Here is a 26,533-nt window from a genome sequence, read left to right on the forward strand (position 1 = left end):
TAAACTCTTTTGTCTATATTTATCATGATCACATTGTTAAAGCGGTATTAACAAAGCACCAAGCTTCCACTTAACTGTATTCACGTGTTTATTAAGATATTACTAATTTCTTTAAAAAATAACATTGATTGTTATATTAATTTTATATCAATTATTTCAATTTGAAGTGCACATATGAAGAAATACCTTATTAAGTTTCGAACCTGTGGACACACTTCTACGTTCTACGTAAACTGGTAGCACAGTCTATTAAGGCGCCTTATGTTAATTGCTTCCCTTGGACGTGCCTGGAATATATAATCGTGGGTTCCAATCCCAGATTAAACATTTCACAACATATACCTTTACGATTTTTAATTGTTAAATTGTAAATGTTTTCTTTGGTAAACATCTACAAATGCATCACTTAGGCAGCTGGTTCCGCATTATGCTGACATATCGATCACTGTTCAAAGCGAGTATAAACCAAACTCAATCACCCACTCAACCTCAAGTTCTTTTCACAGTACAAAAGACTGACTTTCATACGAGTCGAAATTGGAATCGCTTTTATGATTTCACGAGTTATTTCCCCTTGTTTCTCTTCAACAACCGTAACACAAATGTTCGAAGAGGTATAAAATGATAGAAACGCGGGTGCTTCAATATTTACTGGACCTTTTTCTCCCATGAGACTGAGAAAGAACAGGCATACCTTCAATGTGAACTGAGTTCTGTTTCCCTATCGCTCTGACAGATGTACCCGGATGTTGTATTAGAGTATATATGAGAAGAATGACCCAGAACGAACTGTAATGATGTGTGATCTTTGATGTACTTACTTAAGCCTGTCTTAATCGATTTCAATCACTTTCTGTCCAATCTGTTTTCTTTTACCGTATGCAGCCTTATTGGCATCGCTACAGAGAGATCTTCAATTGCGCGTGGGCGAACACTGACGAGTAGATTTCCATTATTAGTGTAGAGCCATGGATAGAATAAGTACCCAAACACCAATGCAGATCGTAATAGAGGACCAAAGTGAGTGAGTTTAGTTTTACGCTGCTTTTAGCAATATTCCAGCAATATCACGCCGGGGATACCAGAAATGGGCTTCACACATTTTACCCACGTGGAGAATCGAACCCAGGTCTTAGGCGTGACGATCGAACGCTTTAACCACTAGGCTACCCCACCGTCCGTGTATGGATGACCAAGATATAAATGCCACGAGCTCGGCTAGATTTCGTGTTATTGTACACCGTGTATCGTTGTATCATAGCCTACGCGTATCCCGTGTATACATGAGACATATAATATGCATGCATGAGACCCGTGTATCATAGCATTGTCTAGTTGTGAGTCAATAATTTATTTCCTCCTTCACACAACTTGAATTTTGCGATAAATACAAATCGTTTACAGTAACTACTTAACGTGGTCATAAAGATCTCATATTAACTATATTCAAGTAGACCATAAGTACACATATCTACATTACGTCACATGTACGTGTACGTAATGCACTGTACTCATCCCTGACGTCATGGTGACGTCATACATTGTTGGCGTCACGGGGCTAGCATCTTCTTCCTCATCCAGGTGATGTTATTTATTATGAGTGAGTGAGTTTAGTTTTACGCCGCACTCAGCTGTTATTTATTTTGCGTTCATTCCAAAATTAGTGATTTTGTAATCTGCTGAATTAAAAAAAATACTCATGGTTGGAAATACAACAAATGCACGTTAAAAGTATAAATGGAGTCACCGTAGAATGAACTCTCGTTATAATTGGAACGTGAAACTATTTCTTTAAATCATAGGTATGTGCAGAGAGACTCAAACGGCATATGATATAAGGTGAATCTGTATGCATAATCATAGAACATAGATAATATATTTTAACTACACATGTGAAAGTAGACGAAATATATGACATTCATTCACATAACTATCTGCATGTGGTTACATCATTATTTATATCCAACGTTTGACAAAGAGAGGCAACAAAGGCACCTTTATAATCGTATACATATATTTTTAGCATCTTTGATTTTTTATCTGAGACGTGTGTTAGTGCATTCACAACAAAACATCATGTTAAGAATTGGTTTTATTTTCAAAAGGTGGATATGGGGTATAATAATATATGGGAACTCTTCAAAAGTTAAAATAGACAAAGTGGAAAAGCTACTTATGTCACAATGGCAAAAATAGAGTGAAACAATTGACACGTAAAGGTGAGAGGTCAACAATAAGTCACAGATGCGACACTGCCTTAAATATACAAAGTATCAAAATAGTTGTTCATATGCAAGAATAGACCAGCCTTCAGAGACACATGAAATAAACAACAATACACCATTTACAAAGGAATACAAACACTGTGCATACACTATACAGATGCAGAGCTTCTTGCCCACGTGTATACATTGACTTAGTGATAATACCGTATTTGTCATCATTCTAGAAACTCTCATTGATAAGGATCTATCCTTACTGTACACTAATTTATGAAGAGGTTGCGAAAATATGTTAAAGATTTTTTAATATTCTAAATATACATTCAACATGCTACAAACAGAACAAATTTAGTCTTGCCATACTTAAATAAAATTTGGTAATGTGAAAATAATAAACGGTGCTTTTAAATTATGCGAAGGCAATATGTATTAAACATAAGACAAAAGAAAATGTTGACAACAAATAAATTAATACATCATTGATTTCAAAATAATAGTTGTCACAGTTGGAACATGTAATAGCCTGACGGTGATCCCTTCTACAGCGCCGTATCAGGCACTCAATACCGGCAGCCATCTTGCCTTTGGGAATAGGTCCAAGCAGTGAAGTTGAGATCATCAGATGGCGCCTCTGAGCGGGGATTCAGGGCAAACGTTTTGAACGTGACTGTCATCTTAATTAACAACACAGATGTGTCCACGAGATGGATGAAGGCTGTTCATGCAGAAACCAGCTCGTTCAGCCCTATTTCGGAAACATGATTGAAGGCTTTAATTGGACAGGGGCGTAATCGTTTAAAATAAGCCACAATATCCACGTAAAATTAAGGCTATTGGTATTCGGCAGGGTGTCTTCCCCCGCGCTGGTTCTGATACGGAATATACACTACGTTAAACTTGCTACTAGTTGCAGATAATTAATTTAATGCCCACACAAAGAAGCGAGTAGTGAATGAATATTGTTTTATGTCACATTCAGCAATATTCCAGCTACATCACCTACTACACTAACGCAATGATATAACAACATTGAATATGCCATGATGTACATTGTAAACGACCACTCTACCTTTCAGCCACCTCCTCTGAAAAGCAGTGGGTGATAGAACCTAATCACCATGGATGGTGCTTTTCACTTTCTTTAATATACTGCAATACCTGTTTCCAAGAATCGTTCTTAGGTTTAAATGTTTTATGTGAAGTTTACACGATAAACTGCTGTTCCACTTGACGAGAAGCCTGTCACATAACAGCAAAACTGAGGTATAAGCGTAAAAGCGGCCTAGTTTGACGTTTAGACGTTTTTCGTTGAAACGGACCACTTCCGGATTCATGGGGACATGCCTGGGAATTCCTCAGAACGAATAAACACAAAAAAGTTATGTTTTCCAATCGTTTTGGCCTTTTAGTCATTAGCCTGCATTGGGAAAAGTCAGAGGCCTTGATCGCATACCTGAGCGTATGTCCTTGGTGCAACCAGTCTTAGCGAACACGACGAAGTATACACCGACACTATCATATCGTTCCATGCATAGACTGACTGGCAATCTACAGTATTTGTGAACATACCTAGCATGTTATTATCATCATCCTTAAGACCATTCAACTTAAAAATGAGCAATTCTCGTAACTGCCACACGATTTTTCTGTCGGCCATTTTGATTTCCGAACCTGATGTAAATATATTACGACGCGCTGTCACTGTGACAGATCTACTGAGGTAGTTCTTACCAGACCTTTATCATCTAATAATAACGTATTGTAAGTAAGTTACAAATAATGCTACTGTAGAGCCATTAGGGCATACAGACACCAATCTGACCGTTCTTTCGACGAACTATTTTCTTCCGTGATACAGCTTCTTGTATGTAGGTCAGTGTTAACGAGAGATAACGCATTAAGCTGTGCCTAACCCTTTTGCGGTACATTTGTAGGAACAAAAAATTAAGAAAATTTTAAGAATTCACATTCTCTTTCTGTGTGTTTGTTTCAGTATCAACCTTCTTAGATTGAGGACCAAACATTGTAGGGACGTCGTTGCAAGCTGATGGCCAATTCCTAAATAAATATTCATGCGAAAAATCTCAGTAATAAGATACGTGCAGTTGTTATTACACATATAACAACTTGCTGATACGAGACGAGTGTTTGTGGTGTTTGACAGGTGGTTTAATCGTTGAAAAATAACAGTTCATGATTAATGTTTTGCAGCACTAAGGATCCATCAATCTTCTTGAAGATGTCTGTTATTTGAACATTTCAGTGTCAATGGTGACAGTTGGCAGTTCTTATAAATCTTCAAGGCAATGAGCAGCTAACAAACTGACGGATCTCCAAGGCAATGAGATGCTGATAAAAGACTCTCCAACTCCCATGTGTCGTCAACGCATCTTGATTTAAGTATTTAAAAATGAGACATTTACCGTCACCGTCGTTGTCGGGTGTAAACAGCGTCGCCGAACTACTTCAACGCTGATGTTTACCTGTCTGATAATGTCTCTTTGAACTTATTTACCATCCGATTAATCTTTTACTCCGTGAGTGCCATCTGTAAAGCATCTCGTCTTTCATAAAAAAATATGCCCAGTTTCATCACTGTATCATTCGCTTTCAATCTAAAACCACGGACAACTGCAACGCCAGATCCGTGCTCGTCACCGCCTCTTCACGATCCTTAATCCATGATCATCGTTTGACAGAGTAAAGCATCTTTTATCAAATCTAGGAAAATCGCCTCGTGTAACGACAGGAGCACTTTGATTTATTCTATCTGGTTTCGGTTAAAATGGCATCCGCGTTTCCTGAGTGCGTAATATACCCTGACTGAATTACTGCTAATGACTACATCACTGTGAGAGTATTTCGTTACCTTCTTGTGTCATCATCACTATAGCGCATGGAAGATTTAAATGATATTATATAGCACTCCTGTGACAGAAAACCTAGCTCCTGGTGACATGCCTATGTTATGTTCCGTCTACACTACATGGACGATTCACCAGCGGTTTAGTAAAATGGAAACAGGTCACTAATACTTATGTTGCTCAGTATATATTTCTTAATGATGGCTTTTCTATAATGAAATGAAATATCAGCTGAAAGCATAATTTCGACTATATCATAAGCATGTTTTGTTATGAATATAATATAAAACAGTGATCGCGATTACCTTATTTTGTCCCACTGGTGACAAACACACGCATAGACAAGGCAAGTGTTTCCCTGAGAAACATGGGAACGTATGCTAAGTCGAAATAGGGAATTGATCGGACATACCTGTGGTCATTGATGCATCAAATTTCGAAATATACTCTACATGTCTACCAAAAATCTTTCGAAAGATGACTATTGGAAATTTCGCATCTCGTCATACAGTCTCGTCATACAGTCTCAATTTGCATGCACAGATCTAAATATGAAGCCGACGAGGCGGTTTCTCGTTTATCACCATTTCAGGTTGGTAAATCAGTAAATCTGAAAATTTGACCATTATTGAACGATATCAGATCCGCCCAAGCTCAAAGTTAGGCATTTGAGTGTATACTTACATCCTGCCGGGTACCCATGATATGACCAAAATGAATATTTGCTGTTGTCCACCCAATATACAATAATAACGATTTATTACAGATGCAATAGCTAAGCGTGCACGTACAATCATACAGACGAGACAAGATATGCTTCCTGTAATCTAATGGTTACCAGAGACAGAAAATAGGGAACACGTTGCTTAGTAACAGAAAACATACGTCACAGTACATGTACAATTCGATGCAAAAATATTTGAGTGATAAACGAGAGACTTCGTCTCTCTTGCCATAAGGCTTTTATGCTTGGCAAAATGCAAGAGGTTATATTGATATGATGCAAAGTGAGCGATAATATGTCGTGGTCAGCTTGGATCGTGGTCTTGGTAAAGCTTCTTCAAACTCTGTAATAAAATATCACTTGGATGCACCACGATATGAGGTGATAGATTCGTTCCTGCTGAGGCATAATATTCTCACACAAGACGCCAACAAAATGCCGCGTTCACAACCACCTGGTTCATGCACACTGTATTAGGTTCTTCGCCTTCTTCTAGCACTGTGGAGCCACGTTGTGGGTAGTTTTAGAATTCGTCTTGGGAAGGAGCAGTTGTCATCTTGAATGTCCAATCCGTGGCTAAACGCGGACACGCTCCGCCTTCATTGTCTGTCAACTCTTGCTTGAGTCGACGAGTAGACATCTGACACATGTATAGCAACACAATAGCATCAGACCTATAGCAATCATCAGCGCTATGATAATATGACAGATTACCAGTTGCCAAAACGAGAACAGGAACACTGTTCTTTCACACCAGTTCTTTGGTTCGTGCAAGGGCGCGGAGAAGTGGGGCTTCCAAATACCCACCACCCAGTAGTGTCCAAACACGAACCAAATTGTCAAAAATATATTTAATGCTATGTTCGTCATGCGCGTCATGGTGACGAGGTCTTCGTCGTCGTGGAGGTCGGTTACCTCTTTGTGTCGTCTCACTTGCTTCCATAATAAGAAAATTAGTTTTAGAATGCCAAAGCATCCACCGACGACTAAGTAGATTGGAAGCTTGGGTTCTCGTGGACAGTCGTGGAGATAATTCACACCTAATAAGGAAGAAGGAAAATTGAGATAATTAGATAGATCATGTCCGGGGGCAATTTTGCTCATCCAGTTCAGTTTCCAGCAAAATACCCTATTGTATTGATGATAGATCGGGGTATATATTCTATTTTGTTCTTGTTCATTGTCAACGTTGATAGGTAAACGCATTTAAATTCTTTGAGTGGTGTTTTGGAAGGTGGAAAGTACAATGTTGACAAATTTATGGATAACAACATCTTATATTTTGTGAGTGCGACGTTGAGTGAATCTTAATCGAAACATTGCACACACAAAATATAAGAAGTCATTATCCATAAATTTGTCAGTCACAAACATATTAACACAGGGTCGATCAAAAGTTTATATATTGAAGTCAAAATACACGAGGTCGAGGTTCTCGTTATCATCTAATATTATTCTTCCAGCTTGTTTATACTATATTGTAATAACAAGTGTCTTGTGTGTAAATCGGACTGTGTTCAGTGGCATAGAGGATAGGAATGTCATTTGATTGTGATGTCATGACCAAATTCTGCTTGGTTTTCCCCAAGCGATATCTCCTCAGCAAGTGAGTTTAGTGAGACAAAATGGAATTATTTTTTATCTAAATAATACGTCTGTCATGCCATAGTTCTCATGCTGAAAAGGAATGGCATACATGCTTGCATCCTACGTCAAGTATGTAACCTGTTCCTAAGAGGTATCCACTTACTTGGTGTGAGAATGAGCTGGGTTTTACGCCGCTTTCAGCAACATTTCAGCACTATCACGGCAGAGGACACTAGACACCTATAGTCTGTTTGCAGTGAAAACGTACCGATGAATGTCACTTTAAACCAAAAAGTAAAACAAATAAAGTGAAATTAAGACTGCGAATCCTCATGATTTTACCTTGCCAATTGAACATTTAAATCTCATTGCCAATTGAACATTTAAATCTCAGACTTTTATTCGACTTCGGATAAAAGTTGTTTAACAAACGATCATCGTTTCGCATGGCTATTATTGGTTTGTATTGCAAGGCGGTATGCACATCAAATGAAACACCGAAAACGACAAGGGCTGTTATAAGTTAACGCTCTTCACGTACCGCACGTGCATTTGTTTCACTGTTCCAACTACTGCGCTTACCCCATTCTAATACAAACCAGTAATAGCGATTTGAATCTATGATCGTTTGTTAAACAACTTTTATCCTAATTTGAATAAAATTTCGAGATTTAAATGTTAAATTGGCAAGGATTCGCAATCTAAACTTCACTTTATTTGATTGACTTTTTTGTTTAAAGTGAAATTCATTGGTACGTTTTCAATGCAAACAGACTATACCTGGTATTGCCCTATCTAAACTTTGATGTTTAGAGATGCTATTGTTCGAACTAACATCTGTTCTTCAGTGGTATCCTCTTACCTGTCATTGTCCTATCCGGAACCTGTTGTTCAGATTGTCTGCTAAGGTTTAATTGTTAGCATTATTCTGTGTTAAATATAGAACACTGTGCTCTGTCTTCACAATAAAAAGCTATACCAAAATATTTCCATGATTCCGGTTTTCTTTGTCAATACAAATAGCCTACTTTACAGTTGTGACAAGCTTCCGATATTGTCCCATCTATGGTCTGCTGTACAGGAGTTGTCACCCGCAATTAACGTTAGCTGGTATACAAACGTATTCGCTGGGGAAAGTGTGATCTGTTGTACAGAGGTTGTCACCCGCAATTAACGTTAGCTGGTATACAAACGTATTCGCTGGGGAAAGTGTGATCTGTTGTACAGGAGTTGTCACCCGCAATTAACGTTAGCTGGTATACAAACGTATTCGCTGGGCAAAGTGTGATCTGTTGTACAGAGGTTGTCACCCGCAATTAACGTTAGCTAGTATACAAACGTATTCGCTGGGCAAAGTGTGATCTGTTGTACAGGAGTTGTCACCCGCAATTAACTTTAGCTAGTATACAAACGTATTCGCTGGGCAAAGTGTGATCTGTTGTACAGAGGTTGTCACCCGCAATTAACTTTAGCTGGTATACAAACGTATTCGCTGGGCAAAGTGTGATCTGTTGTACAGGAGTTGTCACCCGCAATTAACTTTAGCTAGTATACAAACGTATTCCTGGGCAAAGTGTGATCTGTTGTACAGAGGTTGTCAGCTGTCACCGCAATTAACTTTGGGGAAAGTGTGCTGTTGTATACAAACGTAGCTTCGCTCGCTGGGGAAAGTGTGATCTGTTGTACAGGAGTTGTCACCCGCAATTAACGTTAGCTGGTATACAAACGTATTCGCTGGGGAAAGTGTGATCTGTTGTACAGGAGTGGTCACCCGCAATTAACGTTAGCTGGTATACAAACGTATTCGCTGGGGAAAGTGTGATCTATTGTACAGAAGTTGTCACCCACAATTAACGTTAGCTGGTATACAAACGTATTCGCTGGGGAAAGTGTGATCTGTTGTACAGGAGTTGTCACCCACAATTAACGTTAGCTGGTATACAAACGTATTCGCTGGGGAAAGTGTGATCTGTTGTACAGGAGTTGTCACCCACAATTAACGTTAGCTGGTATACAAACGTATTCGCTGGGGAAAGTGTGATGTATTGTACAGAGGTTTTCACGTACCTATTGTTGTCATGACTAACGGCAAGGCGAGCAGAATCACAAGGAAAACGGTCACTGGCCCTGAAACCAGAAATTGCATACATGTGAAACATCAAGAATGCCAATGAATTTACAAGCTTCGTGTTTGGGGCAAGATGCTTTCTGTTCAGTTGTGTAGATGCTTTTGCAACACCTGGTGTCACTGATGTTCAGTAATCCATTCAAATACTTATGATTCTTTCCCAATGGAATCCGTTTGGGCAGCTGGTGATTTTCTACTCACATTACAAATCAATTATCCATCCTCACCCACGTGCTTTCTTTTTGGACAATTTCACAAAACACACTAAAGTCGAGAGTCGGGGAAACCACAAATGTAACTAAACGTTCAGACATACGAAACTGGGCATTGCAAGAACATATGATTAGTTTGATAAAGGTAACACCCGTTTCAACAACATTCCAGCTATGTCACACTTTATGAGTCGAAAGCTCGAACGTTTTCATTTAGACAAATATACAATAATATAATCTTTTTTCACACATCTGCTAAATGAACATATGTATAAAATATTGATTGAGCAAAACCATCAGCTAAGCGTCTTGTTTCCAACGTCCAAAACTAAACTAAATGTTTATTCTGTTCCGCATGAAATCTTATAGACTCCACAGTATCGCGACCCCAAGAGGTAACACTGTGTAAGTCTATGTAAGACTAAGCACACGTGCCGACAGAGACATAATATGACACAGTACTAATCGATTTCTTATGACGAATGGCTCTGTAACATGTTCTGTTACGTGGGCATTTGAACAGGAAAGACTCATGTTCAGACTTGTGGCTGGAGGCCATGTTAAATATTATAGGTGTATTATATTTCAACACAGGGGTGATGTACTTGAATAAGAAAATGTCGAATAGTAAACGTTGCTGCCACTTTCTTTGCGATATCATAATATAATTATATTCCTGGAACATCGTGATCACCAGCGCTTCTTTATGTCATATATCTCAGTCTACTGTGCATCTCACGTATACATCCTTGGCAGAACGTACAAGAACACTGTATGTTCTTATACTAGTATCTTGACATAAAAACAGTATAGTCAGACAACTACATTGCATTGCCATAGAACAGTTAGAGGCTTAGTAATCCAGTTAGTTGGTAATCCAATTATCATTTTCGTCTTCAGACTCTTGATGTGATTACTTCACTATATAAAAAACGATTGCTATCTTACGATAGGGTTTCTAACATGACTAATTATGAAGAAATATAAACGAAAAAGTGCTGAACGTTTTTTTTAGATACCAAGCTGCGAGCTTCAAAAATGGAAATAACTAGTCCAGAGGAGTGTTACTAGTCAAAGGACACATCTCAGATGACGACAACTTACATTGATCGGAGCATTGGTTTATTGCTCAATTCACTCTAAGTATATACTCCACCATGCTCGGAACGTGTATTTGTAAGGTGTTATATGGACACTTTTGCCCTGTAACCAGTAAAATTATTACCATGTCTGCCTACTTGCATTGGTTTAAACATCATGTGTTCAGATTGTTAATGGAACAACACTATGGCTTGTACTAAGCGTACCACGTGATCGTCATGATGATCTATGTTGCATTGGCTAATACTTAATGACCCTCTACGGAAGACATGTAATACATCATGCGTTTCTATATTCTGATTCACTGTACATTATTCTGACATTTCTTACTGTCATAAGACGGTGTGCTTACGGTGCCGGGGAGGGAGGGCTGGGTGTAGGCGGGGGCGTATTTGTTACAATACTCGTCTTCCAGTCATCCTATACTGCTGAGGTACTTGAAGCCGATACACATCCGTTCAGAACAACTTTGCGGGCGTTCCTTTACCGTTCTTGATGGCATTTTATATTTATGTGCAAACACGAAAAAACATCCTTCATAATCATAAGAGTTCTCTACTAAGGGTCCATGTTAAGATTTTAACTCTAGATTCGTGTAGGTCTGGCCAACAGATGTGGGTATACCCGATATCAGTGACGTTTGGCAGCGACAATATGGAACATTCCTCTGTAACGACCTGCTGCCCCAAGATATCTTTTGTATGGAATAACTTGACCGATTTTTCCTATGTTTCACGTTAAGCTAGAACTAATCGCCGCGACTGTTTCATTGTGTCAAATGGCGGCGACTTGAGTATGTGTTTGTTGCTTTCATCACCATTCCAGTAATATCGAGGAGGATGACATCAAAAGTAGGCTCTATATATTGTACCCACGTAGGGAAATGAACCGGGCCGTCGGCGGTACACAGAAACGCTTTAACCACTACCCCCACAAGGCTACCACCTCAATCCCCTTCTCTTTTACAAGTGGAAAATGTCAGCCGATTAAACTAGTGGCAGTGATAGATGATTGCACATATATAAAGACAGCAGTGTGTGTGTGCGTGTGTGTGTGTGCGTGCGTGCGTGTGTGTGTGTGTGTGGTACGTCCACGATACCATGTCGTCAATTATGTGTATGTCCCACTCACAAACGTCACGGCGACTCCCAGCCGACCCTAAAGCAAGGCAGGCTAACAACTGCGAGCGGAGTTTCGTACCATCGACCTTAAGCTCTCCGGGCCGATGCTCTATCCACTACACCATTGGAACCGCCCGGCCAAATTTCTTTGACAGTAGAAAATATAACGTGACATTCATCACAAGTTGTATATTAACCTGTACTATAGACCGTATTGGCATCTAGTTAAATGTTCAATTCCGAGATAAAATTCTGTGTCTCTTCAAAATTACAACAGTTTCCCGAGCTGCATGTGACGTTTTTGTCTAGGGGTTACGTAATTAATAAGTGATATCAGTGAAGTCACACTGTTGATGGTTGTGCCTATGTGTTCACGTAAAGCATCGCACCACTCGCCTAGTAACCTAGTATGTTTTTCTGTGTGGAACAAGTACTTCTGAGACATGTGGCCAGGGGAAGGTGTCTCCGTGCATCAATAAATTAATCGAGCATACACGACAAAGGTAATTACACTAAACCATCAAAGGCAAACTGCTGCTTGAAAGGTCAAAGTCAGTAATACATTTACTCAAGCATCTTCTACACATAGACCTCACACGTTTCTGGGAATACCGTCTGTGTACAGGGACGCGTGAAACATGTTTCAGACAAGAGTTAAATGTATTGTTGATTTTAAAGAGAAATACTCACAGGCTCCGCCTAACAGAGAGAAGGCACGATGAAGAAATTCGCAAGGGCCTTTTGACTCCAGACCCGCCTCACAAATACCACTGACTACAGAAAAAGGCGGTTCTTGCTCTTCTACTTCCGGCCACACAACAGTACTGTCATAAAATACTTTTTCCGGCGGTTGTGTTTGCTGAAAAAAATGAATCAATCTTTACATCTGGATGTTAAGACACGTGAGTTCTAATACTTTCAAAATAGATATTGTTATAGAAATGAAGAAGATATTTTCATGTTTGACGTTCACAGAACCAGTGACAAATATTATGGCATTTACGCACTGAGTTTTCCAATTATGTACAATTATTGTCAGGTGAACAACTGACTTGTTTTTGCATGTATTTGTGTTAGGTACCACCGCTGGAGAAGGGTGCCATCTCTTCATTTTATCGCTATTTGATACTGACTCATGAACGCATGCATATGATATAGTCAGAATCGTCCACCTGATTCTCCTTTTAGTTGGAGGCTTTAAGATTTTGAACAGGGATTTATCGTTATTATTTACAGCGCAGCATTATATTTTTCGCCATGGGCTTTCATTATTCTAATAATTACCGACAACTGTGTCGATGTTATGTATTGTAAAAGCTTACGCTGGCTTGATAGAGTGTCGAGGTAGCCATGGATAGCTCATTCTAAGTGCTGGTTAATTCCGTAAGGAAACTTACCTTATCGTACAACAGTTGAGCAACACTGGGATTTGGATACAGTTAGTACTAACTGGTTGCCATACACTTATGTCATGTGTGAAGAGGTACTTTGTAAGTCTCCTGCTATTTAAAATATTTTAGGGTATCTCTCACTCAGTGATCCGATCTCCACTCAATACGTGCAAGATACCATGTCTACAGACAAACTGATGTCGAAATACACATTTCCAACAAGACGTAAATATAACATGTGTAGACCAATTGATACACATTTCATTACAATCCTAACAACATTACATGTGTATTGATGTCGTAATACACATTTGTAAGGTACCTAACACGTGTGCAGACGAGTTAATATCGTGAAATCATATCCATCATCACCCTAGAGAAAACAGGTTTGCAGACTAGCTAATGTCGTAAAATCATATCCAACAACACCTTCCAGATAACATGTTTGCAGACTAGTTAATGTCGTAAAATCATATCCAGCAGCACCTTCCAGATAACAAGTTTGCAGTTTAGTTAATGTCGTAAAGTTATATCCAGCAACACTTTCGAGATAACAAATTTGCAGACTAGTTATTGTCGCGAAACCATATCCAGCAGCACCTTCGAGATAACAAGTTTGCCGACTAGTTAATGTCATGAAAGCATATCCAGCGAAACCTTCGAGGTAATAAGAAGTTTGGAAAAGTGAAATGCAGAATGTGAAACGTGAAATGCGGGATGTGGAATTTGGAAAGCAGAACGTCGTGTGTGAAAAGTGGAATATGAAATATGAATTGTGCGATGTGAAATACGAAATAAGGAAACTCGAATGTTAAATGCGGAATACGGAATGATGAATGTGGAGTTTTTGTGAAATGTAGAATATGAAATGTGAAATGTGGAATATGAAATGTTACTTATGACATGTAGAATGTGGAAAGGTGGGAGTGTGAATATGTGAAATCCATACCGCCAGCGTCAATCATTAACCAAACCTACTTCAAACTGTCTTATAATTAACAGGAACTCCTGGACTGCAATCGTTCAGTCAAACATGAATGAGTAGACCGCCTGTTCATCAACCTCAACCTGAAAATTTTAACGATATGGAGTTTGATGGTATCTAATTAATTATCTCCTCATCATATCCATATTTTGGGAGCGGTATACAACATTTGAAATGTAAGCAATACATTCTTGTCAAAAATAACACTTAATGAATTACCAATGTGAATGAGGCACGACCCTTGACGCCAAGCGATGTAACAGACACTAGCAATCTCTAACATAAGAGCTTCGTTATCCGGCCGACAGCTGGATATTGCATATTTGAGGGCATATTTGAGTTGTTGTGTATTTCTCAATCTGTGAAACAGTACCTTCTCATTCCTATCAAATACGATACATTTGGACTGTCAGTACGCAGTTTACTCCCTATTCTTTAGGGTTTGAGAGCATAAATAATTTTGTAATTATTCTTGAATATCATTCAGTTATAAATGTCGATTGACTTATATTTCCATGTCGTTATTTATCTAGGATATTACATCTATTAAAATATTACTGATCAATGTATTAACCAAAAAGAAAATAATATTTAAAAAATAATTCCTTTCTTCCTTATTTCTGACACTTCTTAAAAATCGTGTACCATATGCTATTAAATTTAATCACGTTATACTGTTTGTTTATCTGTTATCTACGTATCTAGTAGATTACTAGGTCGCGTGTTCGCCTATCCCCGTTCAGTATTTGAAGGACGCAGTAATATATACTCATCATCATTAAGCGCCACATAGCAGTGAGTAGTGTGTCAAACATGACCATATACCAGCAAGATGCATTAGGTCAGAGTGTGGTTATGTCACATAGATTGGATGTTTTTTCATGAAACTGCACAAAAAGGACAACGTCTACAAAACAATTACTGTTTAAATGTACTGGAGAAAGCTACCCAAACCACACGCCAGAACACAACCAGTACAAAGTGTATACAATGGTCCCTTCAGAGGCAAGTGAACTGTATTCTGTCCATATACGAAATCTGCGCCAAGAGACAATTGCAAGACTCAGGGACAAATATAGGCAACGGTGAGGGCTCCTTGGCTTTAGTTCTATCTATTGTATCTGAGGGCTAGAAATCATCGTCCAAAACGGAGCCAGAACACGTTTTTTGACAGACGAGCGGATCTTCCAAATACAGCCGGGGTCGCGGGGGTGATGTACCTTTTAAGAAGTTCCGGAGAAGAAATAGTTCCCTCTTTAAAAGGCTGTATCTCAGTTGTTCTTGGGTCTACGGTCAAAACAATTAATGTTCTGGAATCACCAAGCCTTCAACTACCATACTGGCATACTACCATACTAGCGTACTAGCGACTTGACCTGTCCAGGCAAAACTGTTGGGAATTCGATTGTGCATCTGTACAAGAGATGTGGAAGTGTTGGAACAATTTAAATTAGTTCTTGAGATATTTGCTGTCGAACTTTGAAATTTTGGAATTAATTTTGAATTATCTCCCCTTTGCTATTGGGCCTAGAGCCTAGAGATCCTTAAGGGGAATATCTACACCTCGGTGCGCATCTGTGTGATTTTTTTGTAAGCGATTCGGAGCATTGGTTTGGGAGTTATGTTTGGTACAAAAATCGGCGAAATATTAATAAATAATAATAAAAATATTAATAATCCGAACGATTACAATAGGTCTCCTGCCTAGAGGCAAGGAGCCCTAATAATAATAATCAGTGAACACCCTTCAAATCTCCCACTCACTGATACTTTAGGATCGGTGTGATTGCTTATATTAGTGGCCGTTTTGTCTACGTGCATGATTCTCTGAATCCTGTTTCCCGATGCTGGAACCAAGCCGTTTTAAACCCAAATGCTCACTCACTCACTCACTTACTCGAAAGTGTCATAAAGGGATTGAGAAGTCTGTAAACGTCATGTGGCAGCATTCCTGTGATTGATTCACCAAGTTTGGGAACTATAAGGTTCTGATCCGTAATATCTATAATATTTGTATTCATATTCCTGTTTATTTACCTCAGCAAGATATAAAATTCAGTATTTTCTTTATATTTTACTGACTTCCAGAAACTGCCGCCCTTGGAGTTAATGAAGCTCTGCTCCCGTTCTGCCGTCTGACTGGTCACATTTGTACAAGGAAACAGGAGAGAGGTCTCCAAATCCCATTATACATAACACCAAGACTGCTTTGGTCGGAAACGAACATGGAAATCCCTTTTTAGCTCGCAATACCATAAAGTAGGGTTTCCTAGTGAGGAAATTGACGTCACCCGTTTCTGTCTTTCAGCGGAGATTAATTCTTGGCCGTACTTGATGGTCACTGGTTGAACTTCCGGCGAATAACGCACTCTTTGTATTGATTCTACACCGTATTGACAATGGCGCGAGAAAACATAAACCCCTTCACGACTGCCAGAATCTTTCGAAATTGAACTCCAGACACGTTGAGAAAAGAAACATTTTGTTGAGAGCAGGGTAATTCCTTTTGATACAACCATCGAGTCTTGGAGATCAAACAACATTGGTTGCAGTACCCGATGCGTACATTGTATCAAGCGGTTTAAGACACCTTTAGATACATGATAAAGTCAGTGCCTTCGGTATAGAATCACGTAGTGTTTTCAGTCACCATAACTCCGTTCCGGCACCCAGGTATTAAAGCTTTACTATAAACAAACAGTAATTAAGTCTTGTTCTAAGCACTTGTCTGACTATTGACATTTATCCCAATAAATAATTATCAGCACTTACTCGAAGCAATAACGCGAAGGTCATAAAGATTCATCGACAAACTTTCACACGTTATTGCAGTAATAACATCTCACAGTGCCATTTTATTTCAGATTTTAAAATCTTATTTTCAATAAAACGCTATCGTTTTAGTTCATGGTTCTTTTATTAGGTGTATATGACCAGGTCTCATTTGATTACCGTTCTATTCTACAACCAGTAACACTTCGAAAGAGATAATGACACTGATCTATTCTTTTCTTGCCACTTTATATTTCAAAATCGTCTCTTGCCAAGTTCAAAACGAAGCAAGTAAAAATGCATGGGAGGAAAGTGCCTGATGGCCATGGGGAAAAGACGATGTTCTGAATATAAACAAGACGGTGGTGTCGATTAATCTTTGGCAATTACCACATAGCGATGGTAAAGTTTCCTCTCTGTAACACAAGAGTGGGCAAATTCAATTAGCCCTGGGAATTACAATGTCCAGTATGTTTTTCACAGCGTAAATAAGAAGTGATAATGTTTTGAGGGCATGTTTCGTAAACTTAACATTCTGACTGCAACACTGGGTGTAATTGTAGACGTGACACACAGACTAAACCTGTGGACTAGACGACTTAGACATTAGGCCTTTTTCTTGGATTAGTGTTCTCCTGACTGTGTACCAATAAAAAATATGGGCAATTGAAATTGCCAAAAACATCGTTGAGAAGAATATCGTTATCTTGGCAAGAGCCCTTGAGTGAAGGTCACAGAATGTGGGACAATTTGAAGTGAGTAAGTTGGTTAAAGTCTCTTTGAACAGACTTACTGTAAACGTTAGTGGGTTGCAGAGCTCTGGTGAAAGCTACGAGTACTGGTATAAAACGAGCGGACAATCCAACATATATAATCCCTGGATTCTGGGATTAGAATCCTCGGTGATAAGTATCTGTCATGCCTAAGGCTAGAAAGCAGCTAATGAATGATATGTTAAAACAGCTAATTGGTTGACGAAAAGGACCACAGGACATTGGTTAAGCCTTTCTCCTCAATGATTAGAGTCTATAATTGTGATTTATCGACATGGTGATAGTTTATCCTTGACACCAAAGGCAGTCTCATAATATATAACGTCAGTGAATAGCTGGCATTAACGATCCTCAGAAACAGATCATTCCATTTGTACCAGGTTCACAACAGCCATGAATTTCATATGAATGTATCACTGAAAACCCTTACCCTCACCAACTATTCACACAATTTGCCTTAAACTTTAAGTATTCAAACCCGACTCTTCGATGCAGTGTTCCTGCCAAACAACGACGGCATGTAAACAAACCAGAAAATCATGTGATCACTGCACAAGAAAATCCAATTATTAGATCTGCCAAATAAGATATATTAAAGTGAGGCGTGTCAATATGTTGAGTCTACAGCACGTTATTAAGAAGCAATAGTAGGAGCCCGAACAGCTGATTCTGAGTAGGTGTCAGTTGCATGACAAATGTGTCCTCTGACCACAATTCAAGTAAAGATTCCAATGTGAAGGAAGTCTTGATTGCAAATTTTCATGATTTTTAACGGCGCTAATTCGAGATATTAAATTGTGGCCGCCATCAATACTGTTTGAAATTGCCAGCTGGCCTGCGGTAAATCATAGAACGAATGTTACACAGTACATGCATCTGTTGGAAAAGTTACTAACTTTGTTTAATGTTTAACATAACACCCGTTAATATTCTTACAATATGACGGAGGCATGTAGAAGTGCCATGACCAGACCACCCGGTGGTTGATATAATGAGCAACGATCCACGCCGTCAGGCACGATAGTACACAATCAAAGAAGACCATTCGTGACCATTGGATCTAAAAGGCTGTCTCTTACAACCAGCATGTCTTACCGGGGCCAGTTCAGATGGATCCGAAATCCTGACTGACTCTTTATAAATGCTTGTTCTGAGATGGTTTCAAATAGAATACCGTTATCGGTGGCCTAGCGACGGGCACCGGTTACCATTCGGCCCGTAATGAGACAAGTGTTCGCAAATACATGACTTGATTAAGTACCTAACACGTACGGGTACATGTATAGGTAAGCCAGTTTGGATCGATGCCCTCAGAAATGTATTCGTGTACTTGCAAGCTACAATAGATCATATTCTTCTTCGATAATTCCAATAAGAGCCATACGATGGATCAAAGTTGTTTCATCAGAGTTACCGCATTAGCAAAGCTTTCAGAAAGTTTGATGGCCGACATCCGCAGGGGATTTCCAAATCTGAAACATTAGTCATCAAATGATTTCCTATACGATTGCCTATATTGACCTTTACTACGTCCTCGGTTTGTAAGTAAACAATCGTCTTGGTTTTACGTGCATTTGTGACGGGTGATCCAAATGGGACAAGATACGATCACATCTTCCCGACCACCTTGCATCGTCACTATTCAGTGATGCTTCATCACAGTATCGTTATGATACAGCCACAATCAGATAGTGGACTGTGCTTTTAGCGTAGGTCTCAAATGATTTTGCTTTCAATTGATTATATCCCATAATGTAAGCTTTAGGATGGAGGACAGTCTTAAATATCCGTTCTCTTCCTTGCACAAGTATGCTGCCAACGAATATATATATCCTGGGGTTAATGGTAGCAGATTGCGATCATGAAAGTCGGATTTTGTAGCTGTTAAGGCTGTTGACAAAATTATGCAAGTGGACATATCTTGAAATGTCGACAGACGTGCATGTAGGCGTTTAACAAGGTTTTGTGGTAAAGGAGTAATTTTGTTAATGCCGAACGGTCCCCCCAGGAAACACAATAACAACTCCCAAGAATGCCAGTGGCGTGCCATTGGGTTTGTTGGAAGCGGGAACATCTCCACACGATACAGTACGGTAATTCAACCTTCATCGCAACGTCATCTGGGATTTCTGACCATCAATGTAAAACCATGTCGATGGCACGGTAGACGGTCAGTTACAACGGCCCGACAAGGCAGATATATAGGATATACGACGCATGCAATCGCTTTTAAACTGATGCCGTCACGGATCGGACCCTTCTGGATTGCTCCGAATATCGCCACAGGCGGTAGATCGTCCGACTCTAGTCTCGTCCAGCCCTTCGTGTCACAAAACCATGACCGAAGAGTTGTGGTGTCCATGTTTGTATCTTTCTTATTAACGGTTCTTTGAGGAATTTCCCAAGCCATAGCTTCCTTCTTATCTCGTTCATGTTATCATATATCGTGATGGCAACTTTTATGTACAACGTATGTTATTTCTCTGGAGGAATTCTGTAGATCCCCATATCGGGCTAGTCTGGCCCTTTGCGTAAGCGGATTTCTTGGTACCTAGACGTAGAAATTTGCTATTGATTTTCAGTCATTGGTTTCCCTGGTCCAGATTCGAACATTTACACGACCTCGTGATACAGTTCCTAACAGTTCTTGACTGCATTTTGTTGGTTTACTAACTTTCACTCCTTCATTCACTAATACTATGTCCCGGGAGGGTTTAATGCTGATTATACATTAGTACATGTGCACCAACGGTAGATGATATTGAGGTTATGTGCCAACGTGTCCAAGTAGATAGTACTCAGCACATACATAAAAATAATACATCATGTGAAACACTACTATTATTTCCCAAGAAGAAGAATATTTATGATCGATAAATAAATTTACTCAACTAATGAAAGGCTTTAGGGAAGATGAGAGTTTTGCTACAGTCTAGGCTTCGATATCGTTTCTAACATACTTATTATGCTTCTGTTTGGAGATCCGAATGCGATCTCAACCAAACACATCGTATAGTGATAGAGAATCAATGCAGCATGCTAACACATACAAATACAAGGAAGAGTATGTTGAATCTGCAACAGAAGCAACACTCCACTCTATTCGCAAACAAAGACATTTTACCCAATTCTAAAAGCTCTAACTTGATGTTACTCCACATGGATTCAGATCAATGTACGCATCCCAAAAAGCGACCAGACATGCATTTATCCCCCGGCGTTGTGGCATGTAAATTCCGATCAGGGGCTCATAGAACGTGACACGGGACAAGATTAACGGCACTGGAAGGAAGTCGTGAAATCACTCTTACACAGCAGGCACATTGGTAACCTGATGGAAATTAATCGGTGTCGTATCAATACAGGACTTAAAGGCGTATGCCAGGTAAGGTGACAGTCCACTCGATATGTTCCTGCACTATATCACCTCCACGTTCTTTCATCATCTATATATATATATATATATCATCAGGTCGATACATTCAATTTAAATGTTGTAAATTTATTGAACAAGTTTTTGCTATTTGTGGTATATATGACATTACGATTTTCTCGTAGGCGTCTGTGAGTGTGTTGGTTACGAGCATTGTACACTTATATATGTACAGGAAGCCTTTAGTCATTTGTTTCGATATTTGTTCCACAGAGAAAGGTGTATTGATACTTATGCTTGGTGTAACTGAATATGTAGGAAAACATTACATTTATCAATCTTGGTGACAACAACATATCCAAATGTTGGCACTCGACTTTCTTGTAGAATTGGTTATATTACTTTGTAAATAAGGTGCAATTTGCGTTTGCATGAAAGCCTTCCCACGCCAATTGACTTGGCAAGACATGGAAGAACTTAAGAGCGCACATTGGACCAAGTCGAATGAAAATAGAAATTATTACATACCACATAATGAAGTAGATGTTCGAGAGTAAGATCAAATTTACAAGGATAGCCCATTTGTAAGGTTCCGGATTAACGTAATTATTTCGAAATGCTTTCTCCATGTATCCACTTAATCACAAATTGTCGACTTGAATCTATTTACAAAACGGTTCTGAAGAGCAGTATAGCTCTGCACAGTGTCTTCTTCTTCAAGAACCTAATTATCAAAGCAAAGTACCAATATATCATCGACGTAGGTGAAAAATGATCCTCAAGAGTAATTATACGTTGAAGGGGTACTTACTTTTGTGCAATACTATCCAAAAGAAGCTTTTAATCACATAAACGAAAGTATTTAGATATGTTTTACAAAAAGCTTTAAAGGTTCATATTGCCATTCACATCATTAAACACATAGGGAGATGGGTTGCCTGGAGGTGGGGTTTGGCCATGGTAAGACACTCTACCACTCCAACTGCAAGAAGTCGTAGTGAGTGCAGTATGCACAGTATCGTGAAATGGACGGCGGTTCTAATCAGCACGACAAATGGACGAGAAATTAGTCCCATTAATTGATTTCTTGTTTTCTAGGCAGCGGAATAAGCTGGTAAGGATCGATACTAAGTTTACACTTTCCAACCTGCAGTCAAATTCATCAAGCGGGTCGTCCTGTAACACACAATGCCGATTGAAAGTGCATAGCTCGATAAACAGCAGTTTTGTGATCAAAGATTGAAGGAAATGCTGTTGAACAATTCAAGGCAGCTGGATTGATTTATGTTGTTTGTTTGAACAGAAGGATATACACGGGTGAAGGTAGTTTTATTGACATCTTGGAAGTTTTGTGAACAAGGCTGACTCACGTAGGCCAAGCCGTCAATCAACACATGTTATAATGAGGCTTAGAGGTGATAGATTTAATATCATAATGAGATATTTATTGAATACGCTTAGACAGGTAGGGATGACAGTTTGACATTTGGATTTCATGAAGGTTGCCAGTTGAAGTTGACTGATAAATCTCTATTCATCATGGCATTGTCAACATGCAATTTTCAAATTGTGACTCGATTTAGTGGAGGAATCATAATAATATATCTTAGTTTAGGTTATGTTAATATGAATACAAAACGTCAGCGCCGAAGAAAAAAACAACAATTAAGTGATTGGATTTTGGACGTGATGGTCAGTTACACAAGGTGTGTTGATAATAATGAGTAATGTATATACTATCATTTAAAAGCAGTGGGGTCCTGTGTACAGAGCTCAGGTCACAAATCAGTTGAAGTTAAGCAACGTTGAAGTTAAACAACGTTGGGAGCGGAGAGACCTTGGATGGGTGACCGTGTTTGGCAACTTCACTCCTGAGAGTTTGTAGGATTTAAGTCTTGCCCCAGCACATGTGATACATGTGGTTTCACCTTAGGCTGGTGAGTTTGCTCAAAATTGCTTCTGTTTACTCAGCAGAAAATGGGTACCCGGTTGGAAAAGTCATGTGACCACAACCTTCTAGCGCCTCACAGGCAGCTATCCGGGGTAATAATGAACTGTTTGCGCATGCTCTCTGTGTGGATCTAGCGCAACATAAATGGACTAACTATCATTATTTATTTAAACAGAAAAATGAGGGATAAACGTCATCAAGGGTGTTAAATACACATAAAATGAATTATTTTAAAAACAATCTGGCTACCTATGTCAATCACAGTCGCAGACATACTCGATTCAAGTGTACAAAACAAATCACATATTTGATGCTCACATATGAAAATGTTTGTTCGACAAATTATGAAGTCGTGTATCAATGACACGAATGTGTTTGGTCACCATCGCATTAAACATGGGTCAATAGAGGAGCGCTGGCCTGAGACAGGGAGACATATTGCCTGTCACAACATTCGCCTTCTCGACACGTCAATATGGGAGAATTTGGTTTTGGTATGCAGGGTAGGGGGTAATCTATATTGGTGCCATGTCCGATGCATCAAAGGATTAAACACAGAACCACTAACTCAATTTGCAAAGGGAGGAGATATAAATGGCACCGGGGTGACAGATATGGACTATATTACAAAACTGCACTCTCAGGTATTTGCAAGAGCCATCTGAATTGACGTGATTAATATTGATGAACCTAAAAGCTGAAGTAATAATCGATTATTGACTAATGACACTTATCGATCTTTCGATTTGAAGAGGGGAATGTCTGAGTTCACGAGGGGGATAAAGTGCATCAAGATTTCTACTCAATATCCAGCTTCTAATCGCATTATAGACTACTACGACAGTGATCATCTCTGTCTGTGTCTCGCGATACGGCAATATATTAGGCGACTTTCTAACACAGTGCAATAGACGTAGATTGAACTGTTTATCTTTAATCACACTACTCGGCTTGTATTATCTGACAAAGTGTGTCGATATCTTAGTGTATCTAAAATATCCATTTGTCTATTCGTTCACAATGTATGTGCCACCATTGTGACTTTGCTGGTACATGGTTCCACGCAGCTTAAAACTTTAAGTAAAACAATGTATGTAGAAATCTGTCCATATTACTACCACTTCATGAATCCATCTTTACATTTATCCATCACAACATCGCATCATCGCTGTCATCACAATACCCCTCTTCCTCTCTCATTACCCCCATCCCTCTCTCCCTCTCGGTACATATATACCTTTAATCTTCAGGGATACAAAGATGAGAGTACCTAAAGATAGAGCTGAAACAAGTAGGGTGGAAATTCGGATTGCGTCATTATATTGCGGATATATATACATATATATATATTCGTGTGTGTGTGTGTGTGTGTGTGTGTGTACTAGTGCAGAAGTTCGCCCATGTGGAATCACACACACACACACACACACACGGAGGCACATGCACAAGTAAAATTGCCTACAGCCCATTTCGGTTATGGAGCATATGTTTTGATGCATTCTCTTAAAATAACTATCTGAAAACATAACATATGTCGAGTTAAATACTAAATTATGCAGAGCAACGTTGTGTCAACAGAACTAGCATCTTGGTTTCCAGAGATCGTGAAGATCACGTTGAAAACCCGTAGCACTTGTTTTGTCAACTATTCACACATGAAAATGTCAACTTCGTCAGATTTTAAGCAAACATGCTGTCTTACAAGAAATGCCCCAAACCAGAATGATATAACGAACTGAAGCGTAATCCACATGGAGTAATAATCATCTCAACGTTATTGAATAATGCATCCTTGAGTGTCACGGACTGATGTCTTTGTGGTCGTGTGTGCCTGATCGTTCAAACCACAGACAAATGAATGCGATTCCACACATTTAAATTGATGAAGAAAACGTAGAGATACAATTCGGTGATGGATACATAATTCTGAGATGAATTCAAGACACATCAAAAACGACTCCGTTATCTGAATGTCATGGTATTGATCTAGACAGCTGTGCTCTGTACGATGATTTGCCATACATGATGCAATCTGAAAACTTCCAGACGGTGGGCGTTGAATATAAGTAGTACTTATATATGTATGTTAGTCGGTGGTTCTGGTGTAGTTATGCAGGAAGGTACTTAGTTGACAATACTCACTAAATTTATATGTGACTGCACGATATTTAAATATCAATCCCAAACCTTTCCATCCACAGGCTATTGTAAGCATTGTATTGAAAAGCGTTGTAATTAAGTGTTGTACAATTTTCTTTTGATTAGGGAACATTCTTTCTTCAGGAATAATTCTTCAGTTGATAATCTACGTTATCAAGCAATATCGATATCTGTATGATAAATTAGATTTGAAGCCCCCCTCTAGCGTCCTGGTTGATATTTCAAGACACATATTTCTGCTGGAAGAAACTTCCCCTGCAGACATGTCGGAATATTAGTGACATGAACTGATTGCATGTATAATTTATTGTATAACCTTTTCGATAAATATTTCTATCATTCGAAATCGATGCAAAAACAATATCGTCTTTTCTATAAGGATACATCTTTAAGAAGAAATTAACTTTTAATCAGCCGTATTGCTTCAAAATGAGAAGTAAAAAATGTTGATTCTGCACATACGTAAACTGAAATTTAACTTTCTGGCCATTGGAATTCTTGCACAAAGCTGGTAACATTTATTAATGTACTGCATTTTAATTATATTTCAAATACAATCTTAGAAACATATATGCGATGAACACTAACACTGTTAGAAGATAACTCACATATCAGTTTTAACAGGACTCAAGAACATACTGAATGGTGACCCTTACCTTCTGTTGCACGGGGCAACTCTGAACTTTCAGGCCCGACACATTGGGTAGCTCAAGACAGAATGAAACACTCTTGGAGGGTGAAGGTTGGGGTGTCAGGAATACCTTACCCGTGGGGAGCGGGGAGAGGCTGGGGACGGGGGAAGGGCATGGAGAGGGACAAGGTGTAGCCGACGTCTCATGAATCGCTGGGGCAGATCCCCGCCTTGTGCCAGTCCTTGAGTTACTTGACGAACGTCTTCGGTTCTTTCGAACTATTGTTCCAGCACGTCCCAACATGTTCACACTGTTATATCCAGATGCAGATCAACAACGTTATGTCAGCGTTGGTTACTCCCATGTCCAGTAATGGAGACATACTTCAGTGGACAAGAAGTTTGTAATGAACGAGCAACGCAGATATCGACATGTCCTTTGAACCTCGGGAATGTGCAATATCAGCATATTCTGAATAACTAATAATCCCAATGTCCAGCCAAGGCAACTGACATAGGTCCAAGGATGAAAGGTGAT

General features: G+C 39.2%; 1 protein-coding gene across 2 annotated transcripts in view; it reads right to left on the reverse strand.

The window, feature by feature from the left end:
• Nucleotides 1–2,079: 2,079 nt before the first annotated feature.
• LOC124255756 (transmembrane protein 272-like) overlaps nucleotides 2,080–26,533 on the reverse strand; it is a 254,109-nt gene continuing 229,655 nt past the window's right edge. For both annotated transcript variants that reach the window (XM_046690005.1, XM_046690666.1), the window contains exons 2-4: nucleotides 12,650–12,818; nucleotides 9,465–9,524; nucleotides 2,080–6,850 (exon numbers count right to left, since the gene is read on the reverse strand). In XM_046690005.1, the coding sequence (XP_046545961.1) occupies nucleotides 6,420–6,850; nucleotides 9,465–9,524; nucleotides 12,650–12,818 (660 nt within the window). In that variant the 3' untranslated portion in view covers nucleotides 2,080–6,419. The remainder of the gene's footprint in view (nucleotides 6,851–9,464; nucleotides 9,525–12,649; nucleotides 12,819–26,533) is intronic.

Source organism: Haliotis rubra, unplaced genomic scaffold (genome assembly GCF_003918875.1).
Source record: "Haliotis rubra isolate DU_JTF1 unplaced genomic scaffold, ASM391887v1 Scf1, whole genome shotgun sequence".
NCBI lineage: Eukaryota > Metazoa > Mollusca > Gastropoda > Lepetellida > Haliotidae > Haliotis > Haliotis rubra.